This window comes from Eschrichtius robustus, chromosome 19, assembly GCF_028021215.1.
Source record: "Eschrichtius robustus isolate mEscRob2 chromosome 19, mEscRob2.pri, whole genome shotgun sequence".
Classification (NCBI taxonomy): domain Eukaryota; kingdom Metazoa; phylum Chordata; class Mammalia; order Artiodactyla; family Eschrichtiidae; genus Eschrichtius; species Eschrichtius robustus.
Genome location: NC_090842.1, coordinates 58,863,432 through 58,883,444, shown reverse-complemented (window position 1 = coordinate 58,883,444; position 20,013 = coordinate 58,863,432). Strand labels below are relative to the sequence as shown.

Genomic DNA, 20,013 nt, shown 5'->3' with positions numbered 1-20,013 from the left:
CGCCCGGTATTCCTCTTAGGCGCGCACAGGGTTCCTACCGCAGGCGTTTGAATTGTCGACTCTTAGCACTGTATCCCTCCTCCACCGCAGCCCCCGAAGGGTTTATACGTGCTCTTCTTCCCACCAGTCCACGCCTCACATCTCTTCAGGATCTGACCTGCCCATGTCTGTTGCCTCACCTCCCACCCCAGTGGAACTCCATGAGTCCAAGCCAGCTGGACCTTTCTCCCGGGGTTCCCTCGCCTGGAGTGTCCTTGCCTGCCCTTCAAGGTCCAATCGTACCCGCACCCTTTCCTAAGTGATTTGATTCCCTAGCCGTCTCCCTCCACAGACCGGGATCCCTTCCAGGGCCTACGCCAGGTCTGATTCATTCCTGTGTTCTCAGCACTCACTCAGCCCGGGACACTTAAATTCTTTCCTGCTGTCCCACCCCACCGCGTCCTGCCAACACCACAGCTGAAGCGGTACTCGAACCCAAAGCATGCGGCGTCCCCGCCCCGGCTTCCCCAGCTTCTCTGCAAGCCCACGTACGCCCCCTGCGACGCGCACGCGCACTGAAGCGGAGTCGCCGCGCACTCCCAACTCCCCTCTGCAATCCGCCGGCTTGCTGAAGCCAACCACCTACATCAACGCATGCTCCGCCCGGCGCTCACGCTCGATTCTCGCGCGCCCAGCCTGCGGCGCATGCGCAGGGCAGACAGCCCGCGAGACCTGATCTCGGTTCGGCCCCGCGAGATCTTCTCGACTTCTTCCTCCCTCGGACCGGCCTTCCTTCGGTGCCGCTTCCGGCATGCCCCCACCGGTTCGGGGTTGACCGGTACCCGTTCTCTCCCGCTACGCTCCCGGGTCCCCAGACTCCATTTACAGGCCGGTGGCTTGCGGTGGAACTTCCCCGTCCCCACCCCACCCCCATCTCGGAGGGCGCGCGCCCCCTTGCACCCCAGGAACCAATCAGCAGCCGCCTTAGGTAAGGGGCCCGCGTGCCTGCGCGAGGCTGGCGCCTCGGCGGGGGGCGGGGCACAGGGCGTGTTTCGGGGCCAGGCTCCTCCTTGACCGCTAACCGGTCGCTCGGACGCCTGGCGGTTGTGCGTAACTGAGTTCGGAGTCAAAGCAACCTGTTGAAAAGCGCGTTGGCGGGAGTGGGGTGGGCAGGAGACAGATAATGTGTATATAGGAAAAATTTCAGTTCTGGGAGACCATTTATAGTGAGGGCCTGTAAACTGGCGGTAAAGTACTGCGAAATCCCTCCAATAACGTGCAGAGCCCTGGGGCCTAGAGGGCCTACAAACGGATTTTTAAACAGTGGGGAGGTCCTCCAAATTCCTCTAAATACAGTGTAAATAGAAACTTAAGTTCTGGGGTTCCCTATGGGAGGCCTGTAAACAGGTGCCTAATTATGCTGAAGTCCCCTGAATAAAACACAGACTCAAGTGCCAGGGGAGACCCCATATAAGAGGCTGTACGTATACATGTAGTTGCTGGAGAGTCTTGTAGAAAAATAGTGTGAATAGACTCAAGTTCTGGGGTGGGAGTGCTTCATTAGACCATAAATACGGAGTTAGGAATTGGGAGTCTCCCCAGATAACTTGCAAATTAGATTCTGGGTGATCCCCCAAAAGGAGCGTGTTAAGAGATAAGCGCTTAAGTACTGAGGAAGCCCCCCAAAGAATTTGTAATAGGGTGAAATTTGTAATTTGTAGTTCTGGGAAGTCACCTTAAGAGTCCTGTAAATGAACACAAATAGACTGGCTTTATACTTTTGGGGGGGACTCCCCAGAGGAGCCTGGAAACAATATTGGGAGTCCCCAGAATGCTTGTAGGTGAACTCTTAAATTCTGGGGAGCTTGCCATAGGGGCTGTAGAGTAAACTCAGATACTGTGGAAGTTCCCAGAATAACATGCATGGGAAGAAGGTCCTCATGGGTTATGTAAACAGACACTGTAGTGCTGGAGCAGAATCTCTATTGAGGCAAGAAAACAGACAAGTGCTGGGGAGGCCTCCAGGATAAAGTGTAAACAGAACCTTAATTGCAAGGGGGGGAAGAGTCTCAATTTCTGAGGAGGCTCTCCTTTGGGAGACTGTAAACAGGCATTTAAGTGCCGAATCAGTTTGCATAAGCATCTGCAAACTGGCCTTGTCCTCCTTTGTCTCAGAAGGCAGTCTTCCACCTAGTTTGTGGCTAGGGGAGAGGTCACGTAGAGCAGTGGGAGAGGAGCTAGACAAGCCCATATCTGGCTAGCAAAATTACTTCTGCATCCTGTAAACAGATACTTCCGTTCTGGGGAAAGAGTCTTATACACAAGGACCTCTTCATGTCACTGTACTGGGGTGGGAGGTGGAGGGATTCGTAGAATGGTTTGAAGGCACTTCAGAGCTAAGCAAAGGTCAGCAAACGTTTTCTGTAAAGGTCCAGAGAATAATTACTTTAGACTCTGCAGCCCATAGTATCTCTGTCTCAGCTACTCAACTTTGCCATTGTGTCAAGAAGGCAGCCGTAGACTATTTGTAAATTGATGGATGTGGCTGTATTCCAATAAAACTTTATTTCCAAAAACAGAAGGCAGACCAGATATGGACCCGTGAGCTACAGCAGTTGACCTCGGAGTCCTACAGACATACTCAAGAGACTTCCCTGGAATAAAGTGTAAACAGCTGGGGAAACTCCCTAGGGGCCTATAAGCAGCTAGTTAAATGATAGAGAGTGAGTTATATAGGTAACCATACATTTTATAATGTCTTAGATGTGAGACATATAATGACGTATAATGACCCTGGTGAGGGGCATATAATGTCCCTGGTGAGACCTTGGAGTGTGAGGGATGGCAGACCATCAGTAATGGAAGGTGAACACACTGAAAGTAGAGGGACACCCGGTGAAAATAGGTCCTTGAATACAGGTGCCCCACCCCAACATGTGCCAGTATTGGGTAATCACAAGGGTAGTTGTCGGACTGGGAGTCATGTTACAGATTTGTATGGAAATGCTTTGCTGCACTTTGGGAAAGAGTATGTCCCATTTTTATGTGACCTTCCCCCATGTGTTAGTATTTATGTTGAGCAAAGTGATTACCAGTTGGGAATAGTTTTGGCTGCAAGAGATAGAAGGGGATTTGTTTGTCACTGCATCCAGAGATAGGCAATTTAAGGTTAATAGGGAGTCCCCAAACCTTGTGTTTTGTCTCTATGCCTTCCTTCCATTAAGCTGCCTCACAGACCTCGATGGCTGCTTGAGCTCCAGCCTCCACACCCGCATTCCTTTCAGCTAGTAGGAGACAAAAGGCAGGTGCCAGTGTCTGTGAAGAAAAGTTTCTGAACACTGCCAAAACACACTTCTGGTGTCATACCGTTGGCCAGAAAGAGCTTAGTCACATGGCCGCAGCTAACTGCAGACTAGGCTGAGAAGCGTATTCTGGATAGCCATGTGTCCAGCTCAGAACTGAGGGTTTTATTTCTTTGGACGAAGTGAAGAATGGCTATTGAGATCCTGCTGGCAGTCACTGCCACAGCCACAGCCACAGAGCTCTCTTGAAAGGAAGTGCCTTCTTATAGTCCAGGGTAAGCCACATAGATTGGGGCGAGACTTTCTTCATCCTGGAATCATCCTTTTTCTACCCATAGGTGACCATGTCTGAGTCTGGGCACAGTCAGCCTGGGCTCTATGGGATAGACAGGCGGCGGCGGTGGAAGGAGCCAGGCTCTGGCGGCCCCCAGAATCTCTCCGGGCCTGGCGGTCGGGAGAGGGACTACATTGCACCTTGGGACAGAGAGAGACGGGTGAGTGTCTGGGCCCAAGGGCAGCATTCATGTGTCCACTGATTCCACCAATGTTTATTGAGCACCTGCGAGGCACCGGGCCCTCATCTAGATGCTGGGGATATATCTGTGGACAAAACGGACTGCCCTCAGAGTGATAAAGGGGCTGTCTTAGATGAAGCAGTCAGAGAAGGCTTCTCCGAAGAGCTGACTTTTGAGCAGAGACCTGAAGGAGGCAAGGGGACAAGTCCTGACAGAATCTGAGTGAAGAGCATTCAGAACAGAAAGAAGAGCAAATGCGAAGGCCCTGAGGCCTTTATCTGGTGTGTTCAAGGAGTAGCCAGGAGCCCAGCGTGGCTGCAGTGGATGAAGAAGGGAAAGTGATGGAAGATGAGATCAGAGAGGAAACTGGGGCAAGATCATGTGGGACCTGATAGGCCTTGGAAAGAACTTTGGATTTCACGGACTGGAATTGGCATTGGAGTTTGAGCTGAGAGGTGCCAGAAGCTCCTGTTTTCCAGAGTTGTGTAATAATAGCAGCCTTTTTTGTCTGTTGAGCAGTGTGCAGTGTGCTGGTGCTCTGCAGAGTGCTTTCCATCCTTTGGGTCTTCCTGGACTCCTGCAGCTGTCCCATGAAGTAGAGCCTATGATAGACCCAGTTTTCACTAAAGAGGAAATGAGTCTTAGAGGGGAAGGGACTTACCCAAAGTCACAAGTCAATAAGCTTTGGGGCCAGGACTTGAACCCGAATCCAAGTGAGCCTCAGGCGCAGCACCTTGTCTGCTGTAGAGCGTCCTGGACCAGGAATCGGGAGCTTTGTTGTGGGCCCGGTCCTGCCTTGCTCCTCTCCTGTGTGTAGGTGACGCACTGCCAGAGCCTGTCCCCTGGGTTCTTTCTCCAGGGCCCTGCCCGCCTCTAAGGGCTGTTTATTGGGGGGGGGGGCGGGGGGGTGAGTGGAAGAAGATAATGGTTGGGACAGTTTCTGAGCCATAAAACTGCAAAAAACATGAAGGAAATTTATTCACAGTGAGCTTGGCTCTTACTTGCTCCTTCCCTTGGGCCACAGCATAAGTGACAACACGCAGTCTCTCCTCCTTCCACACACATCTTTCTGGGGAATGTTACCATCTTCCTGCACCTTCAGCTTCAGTCCCTGAACAAGCAACTCCCAGATCTCTTGTCTTTGACTCTGACTTTGCTCCTGAGCCCTGGCAGCCTCCTAACTGGCCAATGGACTCCTCACATCCTCCATGTCTCCTGCTGACCTCAGCGTCTTCCTGCCAATTCTCTTCCTCCCACTACTAGTGACAGCCCATCAGGTCTCATCCTGGTCACCCCCCATGCCAGTCGGGCACCAGTGCTGTACATGGTGCCTCCTGACTGTATCTCCTATCCATCATCTTCTCTCCACCCTCACCTGTTCTTTGCAAAGCACGTTCATATCCTTTGGTTTGTCCTTCGTCATAGGCCAGTGAGTGAGCAGGATTTAAATAAGTATCCTCAATATGTGGGTGAAGAAACAGACCTAGTGAAGGGTCAAGACTGTCCCAGGGTTACTCAGGCTACCACAGAAGGAACAGGATTCCAACTCAGGTCTCTCCCCTTTCTTAGGCAGATGGGGGTGAGACAGAAGAGGCATGAAGAGGGTAAGGCATGGGAATCAGTCCGCCGACTTGGCTAGCCCGGGTGGGGCTGGGGAGCGGAGGTTGGGACAGCAGGGCTGTCAGGATAGCAGCTCTAGATATTGCTCACCTGCCACGTGCCCAATGCTGCGTGGACGGTTTGTGAGTCCTGTCTACTCTCACCCTCTTAACAGTCCTGTGAGGAAGGAATTCCTATCCCCATTCGCCAGATGAGCAAACAGGCCTAAGTAAGGGTGGTTCCTTATCCGTGTTCACACAACCAACAAAAGCCAAGGCCAAGTTCAAATGCAGATGTCTCTCACTCCAGAGCCCCAGCGCCTTCTGCCTGGGCTTGTCTAGCAAAGGCAGCTGAGTGGAGCGGCTGGTAGCGTGCTTCTGGAACCCGGCTGTCTGGCTTCAAGGCCTGGCTCCACTGCTTAATTGGCTGTGTGGCCTTGGGCAAGCCAGTTAACCTCTCTGGATCTCAGTTTCTTCATCTGAAAAATGGGGATAAAGGTATCTCTCACAGGGCTGTTGGTAGGATTGGAGGAGTTTATGTCTGAAGGCGTTTAGAATGGTACTTGGCACTTAGAGGGGTGTCCAGGGAGCTAGGGGAGCCACTCCTGAGTAACTGCCCTCCCTCACCACAGGATGGCAGCGAAGAGACAAGCACGGCGGTCATGCAGAAAACCCCCATCATCCTCTCAAAACCTCCAGCAGAGCGGGTGAGCGGGGAAGACGCTTTGGAAGGGGAGGCTGGGAGCAGTTAGGGCAGGGATCTCTCCACTGACCGAAACCTTCTCACGCCCGTAGTCAAAGCAGCCACCGACTCCAACGGCCCCTGCCACCCCGCCTACCCCAGCCCCTCTTGAGAAGCCCATTGTCCTCATGAAGCCACGGGAGGAGGGGAAAGGCCCTGCGGCCACAGCGAGTGCCTCCACCCCCGAGGGCACTGCCCCACCACCCCCTGCAGCCCCTGCGCCACCCAAGGGGGAGAAGGAGGGGCAGAGACCCACACAGCCTGTGTACCAGATCCAGAACCGGGGCATGGGGACCGCCGCGCCAGCAGCCATGGACCGTGAGTTGGGGCCGGGCGGGATCTGGTTGGGAGCCGGAACCCCCTCGCACAGACCCTCAGCACGTCCTTGTCTGCAGCTGTCGTGGGCCAGGCCAAACTGCTGCCCCCAGAGCGCATGAAGCACAGCATCAAGTTGGTGGATGACCAGATGAATTGGTGCGACAGTGCCATTGAGGTACTGGGGGGTCAGGGGTCTCTCCCTGCTCGACCTTTTCCGGGTCCCACACCCTCACCTCCTCCCCGCCCCCCACCTTTTTGGCAGGCAACACCAGACTAGACAGCTTTCGGGCAGTGGCAGCAGTGAGAGAGAATGGATCAGAAAGTTCTCACCTAGCTGGGCCGAATTTCAGTGGCTGACACTAGCTCAGTTGTGCTGGTTGTTAAAATGCTGAAATACTTTGGTACTGGTTGGCAAAGAGGGACCCACTACCACCGCAGAGGCCCTGGGATCTCCTGCCCCCCCTCGCACGCAGCAGGGCGGCCTCCGGGGCCTGCTCCAGTCCTCCTCCTGGTTGGTCAAGACCCATGCAGTACCAGTGTGAACTGGTTTGAATGTTAGCCCCGGAGGTTCCGCCTCCATCCCAACAGCCCTCCCTCTAGTCCACACCTCACACTCCTGGACCGTCACATCTACTTCCAGTGTCCCAGTCTTCATTTCCCCCTTCCTGTTTTTTCCTCCCAGGCTTGTCACATTCTTCAGATTCTCCCAGGTATGCTCCCTCTCCTCCTCCAACAGCTTGGATTTACTAACAACATACCAGGCCCATCTGTTACCACTCTCATGTTGATATCAACTGGGGAGCTTTAAAAAAAAAAAAAAAAGCCGCTGTCCAGGCCCTGCTGTAGAGCGCTTACCCACAAATCCCCAAATGCGGCTCGTATAACTGAGGAACTGAATTTGTAGTTTTGTTTAATTTTAATTAATTTAAATTTAAGTAGCCACATGTGGTCAGTGTCTACCATATTGAACTGGGCTAGCCCTCGATATTCTGCTTTAGTGGGTCTAGGGTTCAGCCCAGGATTAGAGGGGTTTTTTTAGAGCTCTCCAGATGGTTCTGAGGTGCAGCAGCCACATTGAGGACATGACTTGTTTTCCTTGAGGAGTGTCTCTTATGCCCCCTGGTGGTGAAAATCAGCAGAGCTGGCAGCCCAGAGGTGAAGGTCTCAGGATTCTGTAGGACTCTTAAATCCCACAGACAGAGCCAGGATGGGCTGGGCTCCCCTTCCTGCTTACTGCTGCCTTTCTCATGCTTTCCCATGTTTTCCCAACCTGCCTGAAGCCCAAAGCCTCCCAGGAGTCTGCTCCAGTGGCCCTCAGTTACCCAGTCCTGGCTTCTTCCACCCATCCTTTTGTTCCTATGCCTCTCCCCTTCTCCTCCCCAAAGTCAAGCGCCCCTTTTCCTCTGTGTTCCAGCCACGCTGACTTCCTAGTACCTTCTTGACCAGCGAGGCTCTTTTCTGCTTCGGAGCTCTCACAAATGCTGTCCTTTGTGCCCAGAACATTCCATATACCCCCCCTTCCCCCGCCCTTTGCCCAGTTGAGGGGATTTGGTGCACGAACGTTTTTCTTTATATCTGAGAAGGTAGGTGGACGAGCCATGGAAGTCTCTAGGGCCCCTTCCTCACTCCCACTCCATCAACCGACAGATTTTTGAGGGTCTCATTCCTGCATCTTCCCGCAGTACCTGTTGGATCAGACTGATGTCTTGGTGGTTGGTGTCCTGGGCCTCCAGGGGACAGGCAAGTCCATGGTTATGTCGTTGTTGTCAGCCAACACTCCTGAGGAGGACCAGAGGTGAGGGGGGCGTTGGGTCTGGAAGGGAGGTGGCACCCACCTAGGTCAGGGGAGGGTGGGCCTGGATATTGCAAGTGGTGTTTGGGAAGTTGCATCCCCTCCCTTGACCTCAGTGTCTCTGTCAGACGAGGTCGATGACCAGTCTGGACCAAACTTTCGTGTAGCTCCAAAGAAACCAATCCTGTACCTCCCTCCCTCCCTTCCTTCCTTGTGCCAGCAGATGGTGCAGGGCCGCCAGGAACTGGCATGGCGTATTCATTAAGTCTTTGGATTTAGGTTCACCTCAGTCTCAGCCCTGTCGCTCACCAGCTGGCTGATCTTGGGCAGGTCCCTTCACCTCTTGGTATTTCACTTTCTCATCTGTAAAGTGGGATTTTGGAGGATGAGACAAGATCGGGAAGGGAAAAGTTAACAAGAAATTGGCACAGAGCGAGTGCTCACAGGATGTGGTTGATGTGGCCTGGGAAACACTGGGACAAGAGACCTGGGTGAAGGGTGTGGGTTCTAGACCAGCCTCAGTCCTGCCTTGCTGAGTAAGGATGGGGTATGATTGTGAAGGTAAAGCATGGAGTCCTTTGGGGGAGGAGGGAGCTTGAGAACTAGAGCCCCAAACTGAGGGCAGGGAAGGAAAGAGGGAAAGGCAGGGATTAGGGAGTAAGGTAGGGAACATAAGACAGTCTAATTAGGGAAGAATCAAGATGGGGGGTGAGCAGGGGTTGTGGCCACTTAGGGTTATCTAAAAGCGTAGGAGTTTGGTTTTTATAAAGTCGGTGATGTCACCCTGGATACCATGGATGGGCCTCAGGGGTCCATGAACCCCCGAACTGTATATGCAGGATTCTACACACATTTACAGTCAGGCTTCTCTTCTAGGGAAAGTGTCCATAGTTCCCACCAGCTCTCAGAGGGGCCTGAGGGAAACCCGGAACAGGTTAAGAACCCCTGTGGTTAGAACATACATCACCAGACCCAGAGCTGCGGGTGCCCCGCCTTCCAGGTCGGCTCCGTCCCCACTCTTCTCTGCTCACTCACGACTTCAGCTCAACTGGGCTCCGCTCTGGCACAGCTGCAGGTCTCTTGGCTGGCATCCTTTCCATCTCAGCTTCCACCCCCAACTAGCAAAACTTTCCTGTGGCTGTCGGCTCGGATTCTTGAGCTAGAATCCTGTCGGCCTACTGTGTCCTTCTGAGGCAGGTCCGCCTGCGACATGGCAGACGTTGGTACCAACTCTCGTCATCAGGTCTCATAAGTTTTACCTCCTAAATATCTTGAGAATTCATCTGCTCCTCTCCTCCACGCCCATCTCCTGGTCCAGGCCACTGCCATCTCCCCTGGAGGAGGCCAGGAGCCTCCTAACTGTTCTCCCTGCTTCAGTTCAACAAATATTTATTGGGTGTTTACCATGGGCCAGGCCCTGTCCTGGGTGCTGGGGCTACAACAGTAAACAAAAGTGGCAAAAATCTCTGTCCCCATGGGGCTTGCATTTTAATGGGGAGCTAGTAAACAAGCACATTAGAAGATGATAATCAAACGGGAAGGGGTTATAGGGAGGTGGCGTTGGGGCCAGGTTACTGTTTTAAATCAGGTGGTCAGGGGGCCATTTGAGAACAAGCAGACTCTGAGGAGGGGGAGCAGGGAAAGCGTTCCAGTCAGGGTAAGAACTGGGAACCAAGATGCCCCGCATCCTCTCACTGTGGGGTGGAGAGTATTCAGTGCTGTGTGTCCCGTGCCTGGCACATGGCAGGTACACTTGATAATTAATAGCTAGCAATTTTACATCGCCGTGTATCAGGCACTCTTTTTTAAGGGCTTTATGTATATTAACTTCACAGTTAACTCTGAGAGATTGAGACTATTGTTGTCCCTGTTTTACAGATGAGGAAACCGAGGAGAAAGAGATTAAGGAACTTACTCAAAGCCACACAGCCAGGAAGAGGCAGAGCTGGGGTTTGAACCCCAGCAGTGCAGCAAAGTCCTTGCTCTTAAACACCTCGGTCTACTGATTTTGTTAAGACTTAACAGGTCTACCTGTGGGTAGGGATGAAGTCATGTGATATAAAACATAGCCCCCTAGGCAGCAGGGGCCATGGATGGAAGGCTTTGCGGGCAGGCGGGGAATCACATCTCATGGGCTCACTCACAGGGCCACACTCTGGAGGCGGCAAAGGCCAAGAACCTGACCTCTAATGCCCCCACCTGCTCCTTTCCACAGGGCCTATGTCTTCCGGGCCCAGAGCGCCGAAATGAAGGAACGAGGGGGCAACCAGACCAGTGGCATTGACTTCTTTATTACCCAGGAGCGGATCGTTTTCCTGGACACGCAGGTGCTGACCCCCGCTCACCCCACCCTGCTGCCTGCAGCACTCAGCTTCATCCCCAAATGTGTTTAAGCCAGAACCTTGCTTGGATTCCATGGGGCTCCGGCCAAGCCATGGACATGCTAGTGCCTTTGGGCAAGTTGTGTCTCTTTTTGGCCCTTAGTCTCTTCTTGTCAGATTTCGCCCCCTCTCCCCTCCCATCTTTCGTGTACACAGGAGCCTAAAGAATCTTATAGCATAGCAGTTGGAAGTGTGGGCCCTAGAGTCAGTCTACAGCCAGAGCTGGCCTTTAAGTAAGTTTTAACCGCCCCACCTCCATTTTCTCATCTGTCAATGGGGGTGATAGTTTTCTCAGCTTCACAGGAGGGTTGCAGGGAGTCAGTGGAACAGTCCAGGCAGAGTGCTGGGCACGGGATGGCGCGTGGTGAGCCTTCAGGCGCCTCACTGTCACAAGAGCTGGCCTGTCCTGCGTTACCTGGCAGCTTTCCTCAGCTTTTCCAAGATCCCTGTTCCTTAGCTAGGCAGCCGGGGCCTGTGCGGCTCGCCTCCGTCAGACCCCCTGGACTCCCCTCTCTGGTGCAGACACCAGCCCCGCCACGCACACCTCCAGGCCTCACCATAGTCTCGCTCCTGAGCTCTGCGACCTTGGCCAAGTCGTTTAACGTTTCCACTCCTCGGTTTCCTTAAGTGGGAAAAACAACATTACTTCCCTCGTGGGGTTTCTGTGAGGTGTCAGTGAGTTAACACAGGTAAAGTCCTGGCATGAAGTGGGCTCTCAGTACTCTTGGCTGTCAGCATCGTCACCATTAGAACATTCTCTCTCCCCTTGCTTTGTTGCCTGGCTGTTGCCTTCTCCTCCCTGAAGACTCCGCAGGGGCGTTGCCTCCTCCCGGAAGCCTCCCCCTCCTCTGAACGCCCACCGGTGCCCATGTGCACCTCCCGGCGCAGCACATGACTTACCACAATCCGGTTCTCGCATTCTGTGCCCGCTCCTCTCCGGTCTGCAGCTCCTCAGGGAGAGGCCTGGCCCACAGCTGATGCTCAGTGAATGTTAGTGGAACAATGTTCTGGCCACCGTACACATTGATGGGTGGAAAACCTTCCACAAATGTGGTGTGAGACCTGTGTGCCAGGCCCTGTGACAGGACCACCGGGACCTCGTGCCGAGCTGAACCAGCTGCGCGCTGGTCTGGGGCCCCTATGGGGCAGAGCAGAAGTTAGAACAAGACAGAATGGAAGGGACTTCCCTGGTGGTGCAGTGGTTAAGAATCCGCCTGCCAGTGCAGGGGACACAGGTTCAAGCCCCAGTCCAGGAAGATCCCACATGCCGCGGAGCAACTAAGCCCGTGCGCCACAACTACTGAGCCTGCGCTCTATAGCCAGCGAGCCACAACTACTGAGCCCATGTGCCACAACTACTGAACCTGTGCTCTAGAGCCCGCAAGCCACAACTGCTGAAGCCCGTGCACCTAGAGCCCGTGCTTCACAACAAGGAAGCCACCACAACGAGAAGCACGCGCACCGCAAGGAAGAGTAGCCCCCGCTCGCCGCAACTAGAGAAAGCCCGCGAGCAGCAATGAAGACCCAATGCAGCAAGCAAGCAAGCAAGCAAACAAACAAGCAATAAATAAATGAAAGAATGAAAAAAGACAGAATGGAACACTGCAGTGTTTGGGGTTTTAGAAAGTGAGCCCTTGGGAAAGTCTCTTTCTTAAAGTTAATTCCACCCAGGGCAGGAAGAAGTGGATAGATCATCCACTAATTTAGCCTCTTGTATTTTTAGTGGGATGTTCTTCTAAGAAATGGTAATGAGCTCACCGCTGACTCTTTTACACCCACTGATGCAGTTCTTTGTTTGTTTGTTTGTTTTGGCTGTGTTGGGTTTTAGTGCTTCGTGCTCGGTTTCTCTAGTTGCAGCGAGCCGGGGCTACTCTTCGTTGCGGTGCATGGGCTTCTCGTTGTGGTGGCTTCTCGTTGTGGAGCACAGGCTCTAGGTGTGCAGGCTTCAGTAATTGCAGCACTCGGGCTCAGTAGTTGTGGCACGCAGGCTCTAGAGCACAGGCTCAGTAGTTGTGGTGCACAGGCTTAGTTGCTCCGCGGCATGTGGGATCTTCCTGGACTGGGGCTCGAACCCGTGTCCCCTGCGTTGGCAGGCGGATTCTTAACCACTGCCCCACCAGGGAAGCCCTGATGCAGCCTTTTAAATCCTCACTAGTCTTCACATTAATCATTGTTATTTGACCTGAGTGATTATCCTAGTGAAGTTTTGAAAGCATTTGAAACAACAAAATAAGGGTGTTGCAGCGACATGACTCATTCAAGTAAATGTTAGATTTATCAGCACTAGGAGCGTTCTTCTGGGGCACGCAGCACTTGAGAGCAATGGGGACTTGTAAGAGAGCTGGGGAGAGTGTGTCGGCTTTGAAACTTTTTTTCTGTCACCTCCTTTCACTGACTGGTTCTTTTCTAATTAGAAACTGCCCGTGTATCTGACATTATTTTGTCCTGGGAGATGATGTATCTGCCGTCATCGGGTGGAACTTGGGTGGCCATGTCCCCTGGGATCCTGACCCCCAGCCCTTCCCTGACACCTTGCTGTCTTCCTGCTCCAGCCCATCCTGAGCCCCTCCATCTTGGACCACCTCATCAACAACGACCGCAAGCTGCCTCCAGAGTACAGCCTGCCCCACACCTACGTGGAGATGCAGGTGAGGGGGCCGAGCCGGGCCTGGTGGTCCAGGATGGAGAGCTAGTGGATACGGGTTAGGCTAGTTTCTGCTTCATAAGAGCCCTGGGTACCCCAGAGCTGGAGGGAGAGGGCAGCACCAAGAGTCAGACCTGGCTCAGCTCCTGGCTCTGCCTCTTGGCAAAATCGTCCCCCCTTCAAGCCTCTGTATCCGCCTGTGTAAAAAGGGGCTGATCATTGCCACCTGGCCCATTTCAGGGATGGCCTGGAAGGGAAGTGCCAGTACAGTCTGGGCCCATAGCAGGTGCTTATAGGCTCAGAGGCGCTTTTGCCCTGTGGCCCCCTCAGCTGAGTCCTGAGATCAGGCACCCCAGTCTGGGCTGAGGGGACCTTCAACTCTGTTGTGCGTTCCTGCCCCGCGCAGTCTCTCCAGATCGCGGCCTTCCTCTTCACGGTCTGCCACGTGGTGATTGTCGTCCAGGACTGGTTCACGGACCTCAGTCTGTACAGGTGAGGCGCTGTCGGGAGCGGAGCTGGGCCAGGGACGGGGGCCCCGAGACTCAGCCACTCGCCCGGCTCTCGCCGCTTCCACACGGCAGCCACAGGGACCCTCTGAAAACGTGAGCTGGAGAGGATCACTGCCACCTAGTCCTCTCTCAGCACGCATACACACTTACAACCCTCCACGGACTGTGCACATCACTCAGAGTAAACTCCAAAGTCCTCCCCATGCATGGCTAACCAGGTCCTACGTGATGTGGTCCCGGTCACCGCCCTGACCTCTCCCAGCACTTCCCTCACTCCTTCCATCAAAGGTGTGGTGGCCCCACGGCTGTCCCTCGTGGCGCTTAGGACCTCTGCACGCCTCATCCCTCGGCTGGAAACACTCTCCCCGCGGCTGCCAGGCCCCCTCCCTCATGTCCTTCACGTCCCCCTGAGGCCTCCCCGACCTGCTAACACTGCCTCTCCTGTGACTCTCCCGCTCTCACCCTGCTGTGTTCTCCTTCATTGCACGTATCACTCCCTGACAGGATGGTGTGGACCTTTTTATGGTCTTGTCTCCCTCGTTAGAATGTAAGCCCCAGTGGCTCACACAGTGCCTGGCCCAAGGTGGATATTTAACACAGGTTTGTTGAACGAATAGCATACTGAGGAACTGGTCCTCAGAGCCTCGTGGCCCATCCCCTCCAGGCGTAGGTGCCGTTCCCGCGGGACCCTGGTGGGCAGGGAAGAGAGGGAGTCAGGATCTGGCAGGAGTCCTGCCTGAAGCAGCTGGAGGTTCCAGAAATGCCCCCAGATAGGACTGGCTCCCATCCTCTTGGCCTCAGGCTCCAGGAGGTAGCTGTGGGGAGGCCAGCAGCCCTGGGCACGGGGCCCAGACAGACAGATGGAAGGAACGGGAGCTCGTGGGGAGGGGAGAGCCGAGCTGAAGGAAGCAGATGTCTCCGGAGTCAGGCAGCCCTGGGTTTGAATCCCAGTACTTGTTAGGCGAGTGGTTGCTTTTTCCACACTTCCTCATAGGCAAACGGTGTCCTGCAGATGAAGTGAGTTAAAGAATATAAAGCATTCAGCACAGTACCTGGTGTGTAGTAAGCAGTAGATTAAGTGGGAGCTTAAGGTTTGTGTTAGTAACTCTGGGGATGGGCGGGAGCTAAGGGTCTGGCCAACAGTAAAAAGCAACCTGCTGGGGGAGCCAGCTGTTTTGACCAGATCTAAGTGACTTAATTCTGAAACACCCCCTCCTACCACCATCGTCCGTTGGAATTCATTCGAAGGACAAATATATTGGACATTTACATAGGCTGCTCACTGTCCTGGGCTCTGGGGATGCAGGTGTGAACAAACAGGTAACACAGGCTGCCCTGTGGAGTTCACATTCTGATGGGGTGTGGCCTCAGGCTGGCCCATGCAGAGCCTCGGTTTTAAGCCAGAGTCTACATGTGGGCTCCCCAGAGCAGGTGTATCCCTGGAAATTGTGGATACCATATTTGTGGCCTGATTTAGGGACGGCCTGGAAGGGAGGTGCCAGCGCAATCTGGGCACATAGTAGGTGCTTATAGGCTCAGAGGCCCTTTTGCCCTGAGGTCCCCCTCAGCTGAGTCCTGAGATCAGGGACCCCAGTCTGGGCTGAGGGAACCTTCAACTCTGTTGTCCCTTCCTGCCCCCCTCAGTCACTCCAGATTGCTTTGTGTGCATGTCCGTACGAGGAGAAGGGCAATAGTTTATCAGATCCCATTAGCCCTTATCTCAGGTTTATTTTATTTACTTTTATATATACGCTTATATATTTGGAAGAATTACTTTAAAATAGCATAAACTGAAAACTTATATCCATACAAAAACCTGCACAGCTTTATTCATAATTGCCAAAACTGGGGGCAGCCAAGGTGTCCTTTGGTAGATAAACGGATAAATAAGTTGTGGTACATCCACACGATGGAATATTATTCAGTGTTAAAAAGAGATGCGCTGTCATGCCCTGGAAGACAATGGAGGAGCCTCATGGATATTATTAAGTGAAAGAAGCCAATTTGAAAAGGCTTCATACTGTATGATTCCAACTCTGACGTTCTGGAAAAGGCAAAACTATGAAGACCAGTAAAAATATCGGTGGCTGCCAGGGTTGGGAGGGGGAGGGAGGGGTGAATAAGGTGGAGCAGAAAGGATTTTTAGGGCCCTGAAACGACTCGGTGTGATACAAATGGTGGATTTATGTGGTTTTTGTCAAAACCCATAGAACATACGCCACCAGGAGAGAACCCTGATGTAAACCGTGGACTTCGGGTGGTAACGATGTGTCGATGGAAGATCATCAGGATGTGGCGAAGTGGGAAGGCTGTGGGGGGCGGGGGGGCTGGTCCATGGGAAATCTCCTTGCTTTCCACTCAGTTCTGCTACGGACTTAAAACTCCTCTAAAAAATAAAGTATTTTTCTTGATGGCATAAACTCGTTAAAAAATACATACGTGTTGACATGGGTCCGTGGATCAGTGTCTGAGAGGGTTGTCTCTGGGTTCCCTAAAACTGTGTGAGAAATATGGTGTGTATGTGGCATTTTTCTGAGTGTCGCTGTAGCTTTAATCAGATCCGTGAAGGGAGCCCCCTCCTTCCCCAGGCTGTGGGATATGGGGGGGCCGGCGGCAGAGCACCAACCTGTCACCCCAAACCCCAAGGTTCCTCCAGACAGCAGAGATGGTGAAGCCCTCCACCCCGTCCCCCAGCCATGAGTCCAGCAGCTCGTCAGGCTCCGATGAAGGCACTGAGTACTACCCCCACCTGGGTGAGAGGCGTTCTGGGGGCTGCAGTGGTGGGCAGGGGAGAGTGGGGGGCGGAAACCGGGCGTACTCTGGGGAGGGGGCGCTGGGAGGAGCACCTGTGAGGGTTGTGAGGAGGAGAGTCAAAAAGGATTAGCTGCCACTTCCTCTGAGGGTCCCCCTGGCCATCAGGGCCATGACCCCCGAGTCCAGCTCTGGCCCCTCGATCAGAATGGGAGCCCCTTGGGGGCAGTACCCTAGTCTGCCTGTTTCTGGGTCCATGGCACGGGGCTCAGGGAGTGAGTGTGGAGTCGGCCCTGGGGGCGCCATGTACCCTGGTCACCCTGCTTGGGCCCCTACACGCACATCCTTGGTCCGCTCTGTCCTTGCCCTGCTCTCTGACGCACTGCTCTTCTGCAGAGATCCGGCTCATTTATGACACCCCAGGCAGGGTCTTCCCTGCGTCCTCCACCTGGCCCAGCCCCTGGTCTTTCTGCCAGCCTCCTGATCACGTGGCCGTCTTCCTCTTCTGCCTTTTCCATCAGACTGGGGGCTTCCTGAGGGCAGAGACCAGATCTGACTCATTTCTCTGGGTCCCCAGCGCCGCCCAGCACAGGGCCTGGTACTAAAGGGAGGTTACTTATCACGTAAATACAAGCGATCTGAACTCAGGGGCAGTGCCGTCTTTGGTGTGAGAAGGGGAGCACAGCACGAGCACGGGCTGCTGCACATTCCTGTCTCCTCCCACCCGCAGTCTTCCTGCAGAACAAAGCTCGCCGGGAGGACTTCTGCCCTCGGAAGCTGCGGCAGATGCACCTGATGATTGACCAGCTCATGGCCCACTCCCACCTGCGGTACAAGGGTGAGGGTCCCCCAGCCACCCCCCAAGCTGGCCAGTGGCCTTCTGGCTCCCAATCCAGTCCCATAGCCCCGGCCCCCAGACCGGTCCTCTGACCCCAGCTTGACCACCCTGCGCGTACCTCCCCCGGCCCTGCAGCACTGTGCCTGCAGCCTCACGGGTTCTCTCCGCCAGGTACGCTGTCCATGTTACAGTGCAACGTCTTCCCTGGGCTCCCACCCGACTTCCTGGACTCCGAGGTCAATCTGTTCCTGATGCCCTTCATGGACAGCGAGGCAGAGAGTGAAACCCCCCCAAGAGCAGGTACGGTTCCGCCTCGAGGGGATCTGGTCCGTAGGGAGACACGGCCCACCTGGTGAGAGGGAGACACAGGCTGCCCTGGTCTGGGGGTGACAGGGACCCGCCCTGGTCTGGGGGGAGACTCAAGCCTGTCCTTGAGGTGCTCAGACCCTTCCGTAGGAGCATGTTTCCGAGTCACGGAAGGACAGGGGGACCTGGGCCAGGGCTGAACTCAGAGGCGCTCCTGGCAGGCCAGGATGCTGTTGACGGGGAGGAAGGGCCTCTCTCGGCAGGCTGTCCCCCTTCCCCTCCCCTCCTAACTTCTGACTTTCCAGGACCCAGTTCCAGCCCACTCTTCTCCCTGCTCCCTGGGTACCGAGGCCACCCCAGCTTCCAGTCCTTGGTGAGCAAGCTCCGGAGCCAAGTGATGTCCATGGCCCGGCCACAGCTGTCACACACGATCCTCACCGAGAAGAACTGGTAAGAGCGCTCGGCAGAGGAGGTCCAGTTTTACTAGTGGGGAGGTTTAGGCTCAGAGAAAGGAAGCGTCACGTAGCAAGGTCATGCACTGTGGTTGGGTGTCACTTGACTGCAAGGAGTAGGGCCAGTGAGCCCAGTCAAGTTTAAAGATTTATTCTGAGGCCCTGAGTGCAGAGAGCGTAGCTGCACCGGAGAGGAAAGCAGAAAGCTGTCAGGGACCACAGGAGCCGCGTTCTCCAGGCCCCTCCCTCCCCCCACTAGCCCCCTCCACTGGGAGCCTCTGCCCCTGGCTTTCTCTACCTTCCTTCACAAAGCCCTGCGCTGCTTCCCCAGCCCCGACTCTACATGGCTCTCTATGCCCAGAGCCCACAGCAGTGCTGCCACAGACCCGGGGCTGCCTCATCTCATTTCCCAGAGAAACAGAAACTTGAGAAGTAGCTGCAGCTTGGCTCCCCTGGGTCTGTCTGCAGTCGGCTGTGGAGCCGGAAGGGGCGGGGAGTGCAGACACAGCAGGAAGCCACTCGCAAGTGCAGGTCGGAGCTCTGTTTCTCTCTTTGGTCTAAACCAGGGCCCAGCGGGGAGGGGAGAATTCGGGAGGTGGGAGGGTTATGCAGCTGCTAGACATTTCTGATCATCACAAGACTCTGGAGGGATGTAGAGATAGACCCCTACCCACAAAGGCCAGCACTGAGTGCAGCGGGAAGCAGTTTGGGCCCAGAGGTGGGCGCTCGAGGGCTTCAGCTTCTCTTCCCCTGGGGGAGGTGAGGGGATCGGGCCACCTACCATCAGTGCTGGCATCTTCCCTGTGTCCCAGGCGTTACTGTTACCATCACGCGGGGGCCACAGCCAGGGCAGCTCTGACTGTTGACCTCCCCTCACAGGTTCCACTACGCTGCCCGGATCTGGGACGGGGTGAAAAAGTCCTCCGCCCTGGCAGAGTACAGCCGCCTGCTGGCCTGAGGCCAAGGGGAGGAATGTCTCGCAGAGAACCCCCTTCCGGGCCCCCAGTGGATGGCGAGGGGCACCCACGTCCTCTCCCCGCGGGGCGGAGAGCGGCAGCAGGCCTGATGGACAAGGGACCGTGACTTCCTCACCCGGAGACACGAGGTGTCCAGGGCCAGGCCCCCATCCTCAAGGGAGTGTTGTTCAGGGGGTGACTTTGAGATCCCGCCCCCAGCCTGGACAAGGTAGCCCATCATCAGCCCCCACACGGACAGGCGGTGGGAGGAGCCTGAGTGGTCACCAGGAAGCCCGGGCTCCGTGTCGGCCTCCCTCTGCAGGGACAGGAGCAGCAGGTCCCTCTGTCCTGACACCAGGCCCCTGCCTGGAAGGTGAGGCAGGGTCTGGGAGCTCTTTATTGGGGCAGATCTGGTGGCTGGAATAAAAACAGTCATGCAAGCCTGTTCTGGCGCTCCTCTCCTTCCCCCTCCCCAGCGTGCTGTCCTGGGAATCCCCCCAGTTCTGGGTCCCAGCCCTTGGGGGCAGGTTAGTCATGGCCTCCCATTGGACCCTGAATGAACTTCCCATGGGCACATCCACTGTAGGTCAGAGAGTTGTCAGGGGTGGTTAAAGACCAGTCTTTGCTACGTAGGAAGCCTCTAGAAAGGGGTATTCTATTTCCTGGGGTGATATCAAGCCTCCCATCTCTGTGTGTCATGGAGAGGAAGGTACAGGGCCCTCGTTTTCTGCTCACTTGAAGACGGTGCCTTCCCTTTGGTGAAATACCTAGTTAAATGCAATGCCTAACTCAATTCGTTAAAAAATAGAACACGTCCCTAGTTAAATACAATTAGTCAATATAGTATACTGTCACTCGGTGTCCACAAGGGGTTGGTTCCAGGACTCCCCATAGATACCGAAATCCTTGGATGCTCAAGTCCAGTATATT

At 54.7% G+C, this 20,013-nt stretch overlaps 1 protein-coding gene across 1 annotated transcript; it reads left to right on the top strand.

Moving 5' to 3' along the window:
* The first annotated feature begins 698 nt into the window (after positions 1 to 698).
* SMG9 (SMG9 nonsense mediated mRNA decay factor) lies at positions 699 to 19,529 on the top strand. The gene is made up of 14 exons (XM_068528284.1): positions 699 to 967; positions 3,620 to 3,775; positions 6,027 to 6,101; positions 6,190 to 6,454; positions 6,532 to 6,629; positions 8,137 to 8,249; positions 10,462 to 10,573; positions 13,180 to 13,275; positions 13,678 to 13,763; positions 16,427 to 16,533; positions 17,262 to 17,369; positions 17,541 to 17,669; positions 17,981 to 18,125; positions 19,007 to 19,529. Exons 2-14 carry the CDS (start codon positions 3,626 to 3,628, stop codon positions 19,083 to 19,085), a joined length of 1,563 nt encoding a protein of 520 aa, XP_068384385.1. The 5' UTR covers positions 699 to 967; positions 3,620 to 3,625; the 3' UTR covers positions 19,086 to 19,529.
* The last annotated feature ends 484 nt before the right edge of the window (positions 19,530 to 20,013 follow it).

Bases quoted from the DNA above. Each gene is read 5' to 3' on its own strand.
- SMG9 (XM_068528284.1), top strand. From the start codon at position 3,626: ATGTCTGAGTCTGGGCACAGTCAGCCTGGGCTCTATGGGATAGACAGG. The intron at 8,250-10,461 runs GTGAGGGGGGCG...TCCTTTCCACAG, and splicing joins ACTCCTGAGGAGGACCAGAG to GGCCTATGTCTTCCGGGCCC. The intron at 16,534-17,261 runs GTGAGAGGCGTT...TCCCACCCGCAG, and splicing joins TGAGTACTACCCCCACCTGG to TCTTCCTGCAGAACAAAGCT.